This window comes from Cricetulus griseus (genome assembly GCF_003668045.3).
Source record: "Cricetulus griseus strain 17A/GY chromosome 1 unlocalized genomic scaffold, alternate assembly CriGri-PICRH-1.0 chr1_1, whole genome shotgun sequence".
Taxonomy (NCBI): Eukaryota; Metazoa; Chordata; class Mammalia; order Rodentia; family Cricetidae; genus Cricetulus; species Cricetulus griseus.
This window is the reverse complement of record NW_023276807.1, coordinates 199,530,519-199,547,223: the sequence shown is the minus strand read 5'-3', so window position 1 is coordinate 199,547,223 and position 16,705 is coordinate 199,530,519. Positions and strand designations below refer to the sequence as shown.

Here is a 16,705-nt window from a genome sequence, read left to right as displayed (position 1 = left end):
CCTGAATATAATGGCTTCAGGTACTTAGGCTTTTTCTTGCTATGGTAATTGGGCCCATCAGAGCCAAAGCCAGTGCAAAGACAGAGAGCTGAACATGATTTTCCTGAATAGTCACTGTTAAGGGATTGGTAAGGCAATTATTCAGGCATAATTTACAACTTATCTTTGAGGAAGAAAAATATATGCTAGTATCTTTAGAATGTCATATGTTTTGTCCTGCACCATGATCAGGTGTGTAAGAATACCATGTTTTGTTCTTTTTTTGTTTGGTAGTGAGAGGACTTGTTTTTGTTTTTTGTGGGGGCATTGTTGTTTGTTTTGAGGCAGTCTCATTGTAAAGTCCAGGCTGACCTGAAACTACCACACTTGTCTGAATAATATCATTATAGAAGATTCTATAATTATAGAAGATTCTATAATATAAGCCAGGCTGTGGTGGTGTACACCTTTAATCCCAGCACTCTGGAGGCAGAGGCAGGTGGATCTCAGTGAGTTCCAGGACAGCCTGGTCTACAAAGTGAGTTCCAGTACAGCCAGGGTTACACAGAGAAACCCTTGTCACAAAAAACAAGCAAACAAAAACAAAAAAACAAAACAACAAAAAAAGAAGATTCTAAGATATTTCTGTTTTCTTTTCACTGAAGGTGTGTGTGTGTGTGTGTGTGTGTGTCTGTCTGTCTGTCTGTCTGTCTGTCTGTCTGTCTGTCTTTGTGTGTGCATGTACACCACAGCATGCATGTAGAGATCATAGGACAGCTTTGTAGACTCAGTTCTCTCCTTCCACTTTGATGTGGTGTCCAGGGATTAAGCTCAGGTCATCCGGCTTGAGTGGCAGGTGCTTTTACCCTCTGAGCCATCTCTGGGGCCCTTTTCATTGTAATCTTAATGATTAAGGTTAATGCACATCAAACCAATGCTGAGCCATAGTAAAGGAACTGCAGTAGCCTCAAGCTTCATGAAAGATTTTTGTGTAAACACTCCACCTGCCATCTTGCAAACAGCTGCCATCTTGCAAACAGCTAGAAAACCATCACAATGGGGTTGGAGGCAGGGAAGACAATCACTCACTTAGAACAATGAACATGAAATGAAAACTAAGTTTGACCATTTAGTGTGTCTTCCCATGTCTGCAGTAATGTATTTGGTGTTTCAGAGTAAACTCTTCGTGCCCTCTTGCACCGCTCCCTCCTCCTCCTGTCTCAGTGACAGATGATGATGATGACAGCTGAGGGATGACCAGTTCTAAAGACTGGAGTAACAGGCTATCTGTCAAAAAGACAACAAAAAAGACGTGGGCTCTTTGACTTTGAACTGGTGCCATGTTTGTGTTTATTTGTACATGTAGTTCCAAGCCAGATACTGACCTAGGTTAAATCTTTAAGATGTGCAGTAGCATGTTGTAAGATTTTGTTACACTAGGGTTCATGTTCTTTACATGTCAGAAGGTAGAGGAGGAAATTGGCTTTTTTTTCCCCATAGGCAGGGTTTCTCTGTGGCTTTGGAGGCTGTCCTGGAACTAGCTCTTGTAGACCAGGCTGGTCTCGAACTCACAGAGATCCATCTGCCTTTGCCTCCTGAGTGCTGGGATTAAGGAAATTGGCTTTTGGTGGTTATATTTAGATCTCTTCCTCTATATTAAAGTGTTTAATGACAGAGGAGAAAGGAATGACATGGATCTATGATTCAGAATATATCATTTTTACATGTGTATTTCAGAACCCCTGTGATACAGTAACATATTCTGTTTTGTAGAGAAGCCAGCCTCTGAGAGCATGCAGAGGGGCACAGTGCAGTAGGGCCGTCACATGGTAGCTTCAGGGTAACAGAAACCCATTTCAAGCCAAGAAATTGTGAGGAAGGTAAGGAAGCTCATAACCATAAAGACTCTATAACCTAGAGATTAAAGCAGTAGCTAGAGGCTGGATGGATGGTTCAATGGTTAGGTGCACCTGCACTCTCCCAGATAACTCAGATTCAATTCACAATTATCTATAACCCTAGGTCCAGAGGGTGCTACAACCTCTTCTGGCCTCCAACGGGACCATGCATGTATGTGGTGCAGACATACATACCTCCAGGCAAAAACCCCATCCATGTTTAAAAAAATAAAATGAATTAATATAGTTTAAAAACCGCCAGGCGTTGGTGGCACATGCCTTTAATCCCAGCACTCCAGAGGCAGAGGCAGGTGGATCTCTGTGAGTTCGAGGCCATCCTGGTCTCCAGAGCAAGTGCCAGGATAGGCTCCAAAGCTACACAGAGAAACCCTGTCTCAAAAAAAAAAAAAAAAAAAAAAAAGAAAGGAAGGAAGGAAGGAAGGAAGAGGTAGGGCCTTAACCGGCTGATTAGAACTTTAACAAGATTAAAGAGGTTTCAGGGGCTATAGTTGTAGTATAGTGCTCAATAGTACAGTGCTTGCCAAGCCTGCCTCAGATCCTATGTTCAATCCCCAGGACCTAAAAATTATACTAATAAAGGGGCTCCAACCAAGCTGTGATTCTCCCTTTTCCTTCATGTGAAATAGGAGAAGGCCCTCACCCAACCAATCACAGCTGGATCCGGAATCCCCACTTCTTCTATTAAACAAAATGGCTATTCTTTATCAATGATCCTATGTCAGATATAAATTATCATAGTACAAACAGGCAAAAGCAAGAGTCTGTGGACAAATAGTTTGACATCATTAAGCCCCATTTTCCTAAACTTTAGAAATAAAGTTTGTGTTTTTCTGAAAATCAAATGAAATGATGTTTACAAAGTGCTGTGCCTGTCCCACGGAGAGCGTTATCTATTATAACTGTCACCTCTTACAAGAAGAATCTCAGGAACCAGAACTAGAGGTCTTCACTGGGTGGAGCCAGATGACTATAGATCTGGGTCAGCAGCAGGTAGCTGTGAACATATCTTCATCAGATAAAGCTATGGGCTACTTACATGTCTGCTTCCAGTCTGCATCCATTCTGGCTTCTGGAAAAGCGCAAAGTCATCCTTCTGGTTCCTAGAGAGTGCTATCATGAGATATTGGAAGGACCATAAGTTTTTGCCCTTCCTTGGTGGCTCAGATGCGGTTCCTTAGTGCAGTAGATAATTAAGTTGACTGGCATGTACAGAACATTTCACTGACCTCCCTCAGTGATGCTGGATGAGAAGCAAGTTTCCTTAAAACCAGTGGGTACATAGGCTCTGTAAACACATGTATTTGAGTACTTCACGGGTAGCCTTCTCCTGTCTATTTGGTTTTCAAGTGTTCCCTACAATATGGCCCATGTTATCTACTCAGTGCAGCCTCCTCACTGGTCTCCATGTTCACTCTGTCTTATACTCCGATCCATTTTCTCAGAGTCAAATAATCACTGTAGGAAGTTCTTTCTTTCTCATGGTTCTATCGGCAGTAGCTTCATATTGAATTGACACAAAATGTCCATGCTCCTACAATAGTCTAAAAGAACTCTTATGATCGCTGGGCAGTTATGGCGCACGCCTTTGCTCCCAGCACTCAGGATGCAGAGGCAGGTGGATCTCTGAATTTGAGACCAGCCTGGTCTACAAGAACTAGTTCCAAGACAGCCTCCAAAGCCACAGGGAAATCCTGTCTCAAAAAACCAAAAAAATAAGGAACTCTATGACCTTCTCTTTCTGTCCCTTTCCCTTACCTTAGCTGTTAGCTTCATCTATACTTCTCTTCTTCTTCCATGCCTTAAATTGAAGTGCACAACTGAAACTCACAGTAGGTCTGTGTGGGGCTTATGTAATAGGAGAGCTGCTGCTCCAAGCACAGTGCTTGAGAAGCACCCTGGAATGCTGCAGGGGCACCCTGCTGAATCTTGCTGGTAATAGTCCCTCTCCTAGTAAGTTCACACTCTACTTCTGTCTGCCAGAATTACCTGACCAGACTGCCGTAACCAAAGCTCAACTGTCTGTCTCTCTGAGATCTTTAGAGTTTGCTCTCCATGTTGCTTTTCTTGTCATGTCCTCAATACACAACTGACCTTTTACTGTTCTCCAAAATGTACTTTACTCTAACACGTACTTCTGTTTCTTCTGTGTATTACGTTCATCTCTTTGGGCACCCACCAAGACCGTGTTCATGACACCTTCTCCAGGAAGCATTTCTTGATGTCTCCAATACATAGATTTCTTTTTCTTCTGAAGCAGAAAATCTAAGACAAACATTATATTATCCCTCTTTGAATTTTTTGGTGTCCAGCTAGTGAGTCCAGGCTAGTCTGGGCTACTGAGTGAGATTCTGTCTTTATCTGTCTATCTATCTATCTATCTATCTATCTATCTATCTATCTATCTATGAATGACAGGTTCTCTCTCAATTGTTCTGGCTGTCCTGGAACTTGCTGTGTGTAGCAGCCTGGACTTGAACTCACAGAGATCCGCCTGCCTCTGCCTTCAGAGTGCTGGGATTAAAGGTGTGCGCCACCACCACCCAGCCAGGTGTCTTCTTAAAAAGGAAAATAAAGAACTGGAAAAACTAAATTGACCCAGAAATGACAGAGAGCAATGTGTGTGCGTACATGTGTAGACAGGAAAGGAGTTGGGTACTATTGCTTGCTAAAATATCATATCAGGTTTGCTTTAACTGCATGGTAATTCCTTTAAGAACAAAGGTAATTACATGATAACTTGTGTTACTACTCCCACATTATCTCTTAATAACTATGTAATTAACTTGTCACTACTGTACAGTGTGAAGTTTGATATTACTTACATATAAAGAACATTGGTAACTTCAGTGAACAAGCTGGAGTAAGGCCAAGGACAAAGGCAGTCTAGAAATCAGCACACTAGTGCAGTCAGAAATCAAATGATTAATTAGACCCTTGTACCTGTCCAGAGAACTGAAACCAAAGCCACAGTGAAGAACTGCAGAATTGTGTGACTTTCTGAAGATAGCAAGCATGCACTGGAGAGAGAATGCTGAGAACATTGAGGAATAGCAGGGTTTGGGTATAATACAGAAGCCCTGTACAGTCGCTTCTGTTTTAGGAGGTTTCCTTTTTAAGTAAACGTAAACGTGGCGGGGGGGGGGGGGGTCATGGTCGTTGAAACAGGGTCTCACTATGTCTTCTAAGCTGTCCTGGAACTGGACCTTCTCCCTGCCTCTGCCACCTAGGGACTAGGATCACAAGCATGCACCACTATACCTGGATCATAATAAAAATAAATAAATAAAAATGATGTTAAAACCAGCTACAGGAGGTGACAGGCACCTATAATCCAAACCCCTGGAAGGTAGAGACAGGAGGATCAGGAATCCAAAGCTATCTCAGCTATATATTGAGCTTGGGACCATCCTGGGCTACTTGAGATACTGTCTCAAAACAGAGAGGAAATGCTTTCTCATCTCCTTTCACCAACATCTTGAATTTGTATGTGTGGCGTTCATGCCAAAGATGTGCAGCACCAGAAACTCTGACTCACTGCTGGTGAAATGAAAACTAGGGTGGCCACTTGGGAATATAGTCTGGCAGTTTCCTACACGCTAAACATATGCTTGCCATATGATCCAGCGATTGTGTTCCTTAGCTGCCCAAATGAGTTGAAAACTTATGTCTGCACAAAAACCTGTACACAAATGTTTATAGCAGTTTTACTTATAAATGACAAGACTAAGAAGCAACCAAGATGCTCTTCGGCCTGTAGGTGAATGAGGAAGCATGCTGTGATGCATGTGGTTTACCGTGTTTAAGCCATGAAGAGGAGAGGAACTGGGGCTGCAGTGCCGGTGCAGTGGTAAGAGCACTGGATACACATGTAGAGGACCCAAGTTCGGTTCCCAGCACTGACATGGCAGCTCACAACCATCTGTGACTCCAGCATCAGGTGATCTGACTCCCTTTTCTGGCCTCCAAAGGACACCAGGCACATGGTACACAGACATACATACAGGCAAAACACCCATACATATAAAAATATAAATGTTAAAAATAAATAAAAAGAAGAAGAAATGAGCTAATGTGGCTGCCAAGTGGTTCGATGTGTAAAGGTCCCTGCCATGGAGACTAAAGACCCGATTTCAATACCCCAGCCCTGCTTGGAGGAAGGAAGGAACTTGGCTCCGACACATTGTCCTCTAACCTGCACATGCTTGCCATGGCACGGCGTGTCTGCCCTACCTCCACGCTAAATAAATAAACATAGAATATCCATATTGTGTAAATAGTCAATTTCATATTACATTTATATTTCCTGGTACAAAAGTACTTTAGAAGCCAGGAGTGTTGGTGCACGCCTTTAGTCCCAGCCTTGGGGAGGCCGAGGCAGGTGGATCACTGAGAGTGGAGTTCTGGACCAGCCAGAGCTAGCTGCACAGTAAGACCCTGTCTTGAGGTTGAGGAGAACTTAGGCTGTTTGCTCATTCACATTATAAAGGAATTCTTTATCATTCTTTAAATATTAGCATGCAAATTCAATATATGGGCTTTAAGACTAATAAAGAGTACTTTTTGAAGGTCCCACTTATAATTGATTATGTAATATCTGTAATTCATCTTTGCTGGTTTTTAAAAATAGATTATTGAAAAGCTGACACTCTCCTGGGGCCAAAGGTCTTGACTTTTGTCAGCATCAGGTTTTCCTTGTCAAATCAAATGAGTCTTTAGAGCGCTCCACCGAGTTCATGAGCCAGGTCTCCTCTTAGAAGGAAGGTGCCGGCTGGCACTTAGTTAGCTCCACAGAACGTCCCACAACACAAGCTTTTCTCACAAAGATCATAGCAGGAAGAATGAGGAAAACAGATGTTGCTTATAAGGCTTCTAATAGACGTGTTTCCATTGTAAACCGATCCCACTCTGGATCTGGCGTCTGCCCCATTTGCTGTGTGGGCCCAACATTTCAGTCTCATAGCTTGGCAGAAAGTTTATACTAACCTTTGCCTGTTACCTGAAGACTCTGTGATTAAAAAATACTCTTGAGAGAATGAGTTCACATTCTTCCAAAGACATCATGCTATTAACCAAATTAACTCTCTTCTGTAATTGGACAAACTTATTTTATTAAAAACAGAGCATTTTCTGGAAAAGAGGAAGGACATAAATCTGGTGTAACAATCTCTACAGGTCATTGTATCACAGCTTCAAATTAACCTTCAGCTCCACCCTGCTCCCTGGGCTGCCCAGGACCTCAGGGAAGGCCCGGAAGTCGCCCCGCAGAACAGTTTCTCATTATCCTCAGCCCTGAGCACAGCAACTGCTCAAGTGCCCCTGAGGGGAGCAGCACAGGTTTTTCTGGTTTTGTACTATCTTATTTGTAACTACACTTTTTTCCTTCCTTCCTTCTTTCCTTCCTTCCTTCCTTCTTTTATGTTTTTATTGTAGTACAATTGACATACAATAAAAACTTTGAAGTGTGATATTCGTCCCTATGAGCCACTCCACCATTCCCATGCCCTCCCTCCCCCCTTCCTTCCTGCCCCAGCTCCTCCATGTTTGGATTGCCTGCTGGGAAGGTTCATTTACAAGTCTATACATGTCTGCACTTATTTACCTTGGGTAAACAGCTAGAAATGAAATGACTGAGTCGTATAGTAGGTTAATTTAACTTTTTGTCACAAGATTTTATTTTATTTTGTTTGTTTGAGTGCTTGCCTGCATGTATGTCTGTGCACAGGTGTGCCTGGTGCCCTAGGAGACCAGAAGAGGTCTGGACTCCCTGGAACTGGAGTTACAGACTGTTGTAAGTCCGATTGTGGGTGCTGGGAATGGAACTCCAGTCTTCTGCCAGAGTAGCCTGTGTTTTTTATTACTGAACCATGTCTCCAGCCCCAAATGTAACTTTTTAAAGCACTGACAAATGGTTTTCCAAAGTGGTCTTACTGTTTTGGTTTTTTTTTTTTTTTTTTCATGCCCAGGGGCAGTCAGAATCTCACTGGGTAGTGGAGCATGCTGAGCAAACCTAACCACCTGAATTCTGTTCCTGGAGCTCTCCTAAGGGGGGAAGAGAGAAACACTCCACAAAGTTGTCCTCTGTGGCACGCAAGCCCTCACTCACCAAGGCTTCATAGGGCTGTCTTGATATTTTGTCATTTTAGTGACTGTGCAGTGACGTTGCCACACTCTGTATGTGTATTTGGCATGTGTTTCTCTCTTTTTTTTTTTAATTGAGTTATTTCATGTTACTGAGGTATAAAGTGAGTTTGATCCAAATTATTGTGTCTTCTGTAAAAGTTTGTACTTGGGATTAGGGTTTGTCACATGGCAGACAACTTCTGAAATTACCTGAAGCCGACCCAAGACCACAAAGATTTTCTCCTGTGATTTCTTGGATGCCATAGTCTTATGTTTTGTTTTGCTTTGGGGTGAGTGGGTGGGTGGGTGGGTTGGTTGGTTGTCTTTGCGGTACTGGAGATTGAATGCAGGGCCTCTCACAGGCTAACCAAGTGCTCTACGATTGAGCTGCTCCCCAGCCCTTCAACCCCCAGCTTCTTTTCTTTCCTTTATTTTTCTTTTTGGTTCTTTTTTTATTCTTTTTTCTTTTTTCTTTCTTTTTTTTTTTTTTTTGTTTTTTTTTTGTTTTTCAAGACAGGGTTTCTCTGTGGCTTTGGAGGCTGACCTGGAACTAGCTTTTGTAGACCAGGCTGGCCTCGAACTCACAGAGATCCCCTGCCTCTGCCTTCCGAGTGCTGGGATTTCTTTTTTTTTTTTTTTCTTCTATTTCTGGTTTTTGAAGGAGGGTCTTCTAATGATGCCTAGACAGGCCCCCTGCCTCAGCCCCCTTATGCTCTGGGCTTACATAAAGCCATGTTTTAAGGGCTTCCTGTCAGCTCTTGATTGATTGGTATTGCATAAGTTGGGTTCTCCAGAGCTAATGACAACATGGAGTCTCGGTCTGATGGCACTTACTCTCCCCATTGCCTGCATTTATTTTCTTTTCCTTCATTCGGCCTTGTCATTTTTGGTGGCTGCTCTTACACGACTTTCTCAGACATATTCCTAGGTATTTCACAAGTTTGATACTATGAGTAAATAGCATTTTGGATATTACTTTTTAATTGTTCACTATTAGATATAATTGCTCCCTGTGCACGTTTGTGTGTACTAGCATAGCTCTTGGGTTGGCTTTTCAGTTTATATCTTCCCGCTTTACTAAACTCAGTAGTACTTGTAACAGTCTTCTAGCTTCCATGGGATTCTTTCTTTTTTTTTTTTTAAGATTTTATTTCTTTATTATGTATACAACATTCTGCCTTATACCTGCACGCCAGACGAGGGCACCAGATCTCATTACAGATGGTTGTGAGCCACTATGTAGTTGCTGGGAATTGAACTCAGGACCTCTGGAAGAGCAGCCAGTGTTCTTAACCTCTGAGCCATCTCTCCAGCCCCCTCCATGGGATTCTTACAGAGATCCATTTTTACGTATGTGCAGGTTTCTTGTTTGTTTTTGTTTGGATTTTGAGGCAGAGTCTCCTATTACCCAAGCTCTCCTCAAACTTCCCTGAGGGGCTGAGGATGACCTTGAACTTCTAACTCCAGCTCCTAAGTGCTAGAATTAAAGGAAGTGCTACTCTGCCATGCCAATATAGACTAGGAATTATAATCTTTGTCATTATTGATACTATAGAGTACTTAGTACTGTCCCTGCTTCAACCCACCAGGTGTACATTCCCAACTTTTTTTTGAGGGAAGAGGTAGGACAGGGTCTCGCTATATATCTGGTTGTCTGGAACACTCTATGTGGTCCAGGCTGGCCGCAAACTCACACAGAAGCACCTGCCTTGCCCCCATGCCTGGCCTTGCCTGTTGTTTTGAGCTACAGACGTAAGACAATCCTGCCTTTTTCAAATACTGAAAGTGACTTCCTTTTCCGTCTTGGTGGCTCACTTTGCTTCACTAAAGTCTCCATGACAGTGTTGAAGAACACTTGGGCTGGGCAGATGGTACAAACCTGTGATCCCAGCATTCAGAATGAGGCAGGAAGATGCCAGCTCAAGGCAAGTGAATATGAGGCCACCCTGAGCTACATCATGAAACCCTGCCACACACACAGACACACACACACACACACACACACACACACACACAGAGAGAGAGAGAGAGAGAGAGAGAGGAGAGAGAGAAAGAGAGAGAGAGAGAGGTGGCAAACATTCTTGCTTCATTTTTAGTCTTAAGGAGAAATGAAATATTCATCTTTTTTTGTTTTGTTTTGTTTTGTTTTTCAAGACAGGGTTTCTCTGTGTAGCTTTGAAGCCTATCCTGGCACTCGCTCTGGAAACCAGGCTGGCCTCGAACTCACAGAGATCCGCCAGCCTCTGCCTCCTGCGTGCTGGTATTAAAGGCTTGCGCCACCAATGACCCGAAATATTCATCTTTTACCTTAAGAATACTAGCAGTAAATTTTTATAAATTTCTTTCTCAGGTGGAGAAGTTCCTTTCTGTTACTATTTTCTGAATTTTGAAAATTAGAAATAGGTATTAGATGTTGCCATTTTTTTTTTTTTTCTGGATGTATCCAGATGACCTAAGGTCTTCACACTTGGTTTGTCACATTACATTGGTATTTTAAATTGTAACCCAAGCTTGACATTTTAAGGTGACTTTATGGTAATTTTTATTGTCTTTTTTTATAAGTTTTTAAAAATACTGTTGTATGTGTGTACATGCCCAGAGACTGCTTTTTGTGTGACTGCTTTCCTGCATGTGTGCAAGTGCACCACACAGAGACAAGATCCCCTGGAACTGCAGCTAAAGGGTTTGTGAGCCACCATGTGGGTGCTGGGAACTGAACTCAGGATCTGTGCAAGAGCAGCCAGTGCTCTTAACTGCAGAGCCATCTCTCCAGTCTCTTAATGTCTTGTTAGTGTGCTGTTTGATTTACTCAAATTCCCTTCATAATGTTTGCATCATGTCTTAATACTGTGTGTGTTCATAAAGAATGTTGTTTGTAAGGCTTGTGTCAAGGGTTAAAGTAGAAAGCATTCCCTTCTTTTCCTTTTCCTAAAGACTCTCTACAGCATTGTTGTTTTTCTTAAATATTCAGTCAAAATCACCAGTGACACCATCTGAATATGGACATAGCATTTGATAAGAAACAGTTTCTTTATGAACCACACCTGAGGTGAGCTTGGGCTCATCCAGACAAGAGTGATCTAGGGTCTTCTCTAAAAGACACAGGGTCTTGCTATGGAGCCCTAGCTTCCCAGGAGCTTAGAGCTGTCTGCTTCTGCTTGGATTACAGGTGCCCCACCCTCACCATGACTTTTACTTATGGTAGTTCCAAGACTAGTCAGGCTAAGTGACCTCTGACAACCTGTGTCTCTCAGGGAAGTATCCAGTTGGCCTGACGTGGCAGATCTGTGGTTTATGTTGTTCATAGTGCTTCAAAATTATCCCTTAATTTCACTGTACTAAGTCCACAATGATGTCACCACTTCTACCTGAGTTATACTGGCCCTCACTGTCTGTCCATCTGTCTTGTCAGTCTGTCTACAGATTTATTTGTTTTGGCCTCCTCATACTCCCCATTCCATCCTCTCAACCCCATGACACTTTGGACAGTCCTGGGTTGTCTATCTTGTCTGTGACCTGATAACCATGCATAGTAAACTAAAGTCATTTTCTATTCCTCCTTTGTACCTCCTTTTGTTTTTTGTTTATCAAAACAGGGTTTCTCTGTGTAACAGCCCTGGCTGTCCTGGAACTCACTCTGTAGATAAGGCTAGGCTTGAACTACAGAGATCCTCCTGCCTCTGCCTCCCGAGTGCTGGGATTAAAGGTGTGTGCCACAACTGCCTGACTTCTATGTAATCTTTATGTAACTGTCAAACCGATACAGTGCTCAGCTGGGGAAGTTAGTGGGTTCCATTGCTGCCTCTGGAAAGAACACCTTCATTCATAGCTGTGCGCTCTCTCTCTCTCTCTCTCTCTCTCTCTCTCTCTCTCTCTCTCTCTCTCTCTCTCTCTCTCTCTCTGATTTTATTGGTTTTTGAAACAAACTTTCATGTAGCTGAGGCAGGCCTTGAATTCACTCTAGAGTCTAGGATGACTTTGAACCCTGGCTGTCCTGCCTCTGTCTCCCAAGCTGGAGATTGCAGGCATACACTGCCAGGCCTCACACCACTTTGCATGTCTCTCTCAAGAGACTTGAGAGTTTTCTTGAATTAGCTTTGTACTAGGAATAACAATACAGAAGGAAGGGGAGAGAGTTGAACTATAACTTTATCATCTCAGCAGAGCTTGCTTTAGACGTCCCTCTAAGTGAGATGCACTGCGAGTGTGTGTTTGTTAAACTTCCTTTCTCTGACAAAACGCCTGACTTTACAAAGCTTCGAGGAGGAAGGGCTTGCTTCTCACACTTTCAGAGGTTGCAGTAAAGCAGGATGGTTCACAGATGACGGCTTGGAAGCAGAGCCACTGTCTGCACTGCAGGCTTTCTCTTCCCCTTCTCATTCTGCTCGGGCAACCCACAAGCAGGGCAGACAAGTCTCACTCCTGTAGTTACCAACATGCTACTCTGCTAGTCCGCCTGGAGCATCTCCGTCCATCAAGTTGACAATCAAGATTAACCTTCACAATGAGACTTAGAGACCAGAGCCACCAGGTGGTAGTTGAGATCTTGATAATTGTAATGCTGTTATATAACACTCACATTCTCGATTTTGTCTGTTGTAGGGTTTCTCTCTCAACTGGTCTATAACAAGCCTCTGACTGAATGCATCCGAGCCGGCCACTATGCAGCAAGTGTCATTATTAGGCGAACTGGCTGTACCTTTCCTGAGAAGCCAGACTTCCACTGATGGAAGAAAGAAAACTCAAGCTGGGAGGTGCAGGCTGCAGTGACCTCGTCCTAAGTGTTCCTGCCATAAGAAAGAATAATTGTACTGCTATTTTTGCCAACCATGATTCTCATTAATTTAGAGGGCTCAGTATTGCTCCTAGAACCTTTAGTCTTTGAAATCTGGGGGGAAAATGTTTATTTCCATAATTTGTTAGTGCCTCTTAAATGTCAAAAAGGAATATAGCATTTCAGTAGAAACTTTTATTTCATTTTCCATTGTTTGTAAATTCATCTGTATTTAGTAAATTAATTGGTTTTTTTACATTTCTGCTTTAAATACAGGTGCAATTTAATATAATAGACTTTTTAAAGAAATTAATGCTAACATCATTCTTGAGCTTTTTATATAAATATATTTAATTTGGAGGTATGTATATGCACACATGTCATATATATACATATATATCTGATAACTGGTCAGATAAGGTACAGAAATGTTTATCACACCAAATTATTCCACATAAGCTCTTCATTGTGCTTCAGACATATGATGGACTTGGAACAACCGATTCCCCCAACATTTGCATCATGTTATTCAAATCATAACCTATGCTTACTGATGGTACTCTGTAATTTGATACAAATAAATTACCATATAGGAATCCTTTCTGTCTTGGCTTATGCTCAATAAAACTAAGGAAGAAATTGTTATTTAGTACTGGGCCTTGTATGATTTTATTGATGGGGTGAGGGAAGGAATGTAGTATATTAAATATAAATATGTGCATATATATATTGTAAGAGATCAGTAAGCATTCTTTTTTGTGTTTTTATTTCTCTTGGTGACATATAGGAGTGGGATTACTAGATCATATGTAAACCTTTTTCTTTTCTTGAGACAGGGACTCACTGTGTAGTTCTATCTGGCCTGGAACTTGATATGTAGACCAGGCCAGTCTCCAAGTCACAGCGATCACCCGTCTCTGCCTCAACACTCCTGGTCATATGTAACCTTTTTTAAGGAGCCATGAAAACTTTCCAGAACAACTGCAGAGTCGCCCATTCCTTCTAGCTGTGGTAACTGTGATCTTAGCACTCGGGAAGTTGAAGCTCAGGGCCAGCCTAGGCTACTTCACAAAAGCCTGTTACCAAAACAAAAAAACTACACTTACAGAAGTGTGTTAGAGTCCCAGCTTTCCACACGCTTACTCCAGCACTCATTCCTGCCTGTCCTCACAGGGTGGCCAGCCTACCCAACGAGCCATGTATAAGGGTGTGCATGTATATTTGGGTGCTTGTAGAGGCCAGAAGTCAGCCCCAGCTATCATTCATGCATCGTCCACCTTGTATTTTGAGGCACGGTTCCTTCTTGGCCTGGAACCTGACTAGCCCAGGCTCTAGGGATCCACCCATCTCTATCTCCCCAGCACTGGGGCCACAAGCACACAGCACTCTGCTTTTTTATGAAAGTCCACATCTGTGCTGCCTCACTGGGGAACCAGCAAATAAACAAGATGAGCCAGAGTTCTGTGTGGTTCCAGGGCTGGGGAAATTGTGGTGGACATTTTTTTTTACGATTTTTTATTTATTATGTATACAATGTTCAGCCTGCATGGATGCCTACAGGCTGGAAGAGGGCACCAGATCTTATTGTAGGCGGTTGTGAGCCACCATGTGGTTGCTGGGAATTGAACTCAGAACCTCGGAAGAGCAGCCAGTGTTCTCAACCTCTGAGCCATCTCTCCAGCCCCTGTGGTAGACATTTTGAGGACCCCAGAACTGTTTTTCCGTAGTGGCTGCACCCCTTAAGATTCCTAATGGCAACACAAGGTTTCCACTCTGCCCACATCCTCACCCTCCAATACTTGTTATCCTACATCTTAACACCCATCACAGTGGCAACGAAGTGGTCCCTCACTGTGGTTTTGACGTGATTTCCCTAATGACTGTTGATTGAGCATCACTTCACGTGCTGTCAGCTCTTTATTCACTCATTCACCTTGATGTGTTTTCAGACGCTTCTCTGATTCAGTAAACGAGTGATTTATCTTACTACTAAGTTGCATTTTCAGTAAGTTCCATATGATGACTAAAACACTTTCTTGTATCATGTGGGCTGTCCTTTCTGTTTCTAGAGGTATTGTGTCCAGCATGAGTTTGCATTTCACTGCAGCCCAGTGTGACTAGAGCTTTCCTTTTTTTCTTTTTTTAAATAAAAATAGCCAGGATCCTCTGTATAGCCTGTCTGTCCTAGAACTCACTCTGTAGACCAGGCTGACCTCAAACTCAGAGTTCCACCTGCCTCTGCCCCCCTAGTACTGGGATTAAATGCATGTGCCATCACTACTTGGCCAAGACAGAATATCTACTTCTGAATTTGATCCTAAGGGTTAAGAGCACTGACTGCTCTTCCAGAGGACTCAGATTCAATACTCAGCAGCCACATGGTAGCTCACACTGTCTGTAACTTCAGGCCCGGGGGATACAATGCCCTCTTCACCTCCATGGACACTGCACATACTTGGTGCACAGACAAAACACCCATACACATTAATTTTTTATTTTTTATTTATTTATTTTTTTGTTTTTTGAAACAGGGTTTCTCTGTGGCTTTGGAGGCTGTCCTGGAGCTAGCTCTTGTAGATAAGGCTGGTCTTGAACTCACAGAGATCCGACTGCCTCTGCCTCCCCAGTGCTGGGATTAAAGGCGTGCACCACCAACGCCCGGCCACATTAAATTTTTTTAAAGGTTTCTTTAAAGAGCAGTTGAGAAATCTAAGTATTTAGCTGTCATTTCTCTTCGGAGCCCCCAGCTTGGTTCACATAGTGATGGACATTATGTACATGTGAGAGGGGGTAGTGCTAGCCCATGGTTTTTAAAACTATCACACCTTTGTCTGTGCTTGCTTCAGAAGCACACACACTGCAGAGAAGGGCAGCACGGTCCCTGTACAAGGATGACACACTAATATGTAAAGGATTCCATATTAATAAATATATATTTATTTGTCAAAATAATATATATATATATATATTTGTCAAATATAAACATATATGTATATTTACCCTTGCTAGGTTACACTGAAATTCTGTGAGGTAGCTCCGATAGCCAAAGGACTTCAAAGCCTCTGTGGCTTTGCCTTGAGGACCTTTCTGTGATCACCAGACCGCTGTCCCCAGTTTCCATGCTGTCTGATCACTACTTCAGGAACATACAGACAAAAGCCAGCTCTCTAAAAGCAAGTGTCATTTAATGTTGTGTCAAAATGCAGCCATCTCAAGTCTTAAATCCACCAGATGGATTTAACTGAGCCCATGCTAGCTCACAGTTTATGTTTGTAAGCTGAAAGCACAATGTCCATGTCAATTTGGGTGTAATGGTGCCTGCAATTTATTTTCTCCAAAAAGACAAGACTGAATCCCACTCTCCTTTAAAAGGAAGGGTGGATGCTGGACTGTCCTGTGTCAAAGATAAAGAAATATGAGCTTTGAAAGGCTCAGTAGTTTCACTTGAGATGCCTGGGCCCTAATCCCTGTAGTCTGTGACATGTAACATAGCTGCAATGTATTGAGGGAGTTAGACCTTAAAATAAGACTTGACTGGACTATCCTAGGGAGCCTTGGTCTAGTCACAAGAGCCTATAAAAGTAGAGCTTTGTCTAGCTGGAAGCATCAGAGGAGGGCAGGAGAAACGAGAGGGACTGAAAGCTGGAGAAGGACCTAAGGTACCACTGATGGTATTAAAGTTGTAGGGGCCACATGACAAGATGGACAGGAAACTTCAACAGCTGAGAGAGGGTCAAGCCAACAGTCAGAAACAAAGGGGAACCACAGCCCTCCAACTGCAAGGGACTGTCTTTGACCTGAACCTCTTAGCAAGCAGAGCCCCACTGAGGACTGGGGGCAGCATTCTGAGATCCCAAGGAGAGTACCCTGCCACCTCCAAAAGATAGAACCCCACAGGGCAAGTATTTGAAAA

General features: G+C 42.8%; 1 protein-coding gene and 1 non-coding gene across 2 annotated transcripts in view; both read left to right on the top strand.

The window, feature by feature from the left end:
• Positions 1-13,435, top strand: part of Adk (adenosine kinase) — a gene marked incomplete at its 3' end in the record, with an annotated part of 398,041 nt that extends 384,606 nt beyond the window's left edge. Inside the window, 1 exon segment of the mRNA NM_001244850.1 lies at positions 12,621-13,435. Within this exon segment, the coding sequence (NP_001231779.1) occupies positions 12,621-12,745 (125 nt within the window).
• A 2,177-nt stretch (positions 13,436-15,612) lies between these two features.
• LOC113831140 lies at positions 15,613-15,718 on the top strand. Its single transcript, XR_003479576.1, has one exon. It is a non-coding gene; the product is annotated as a U6 spliceosomal RNA (small nuclear RNA).
• Positions 15,719-16,705: the final 987 nt, after the last annotated feature.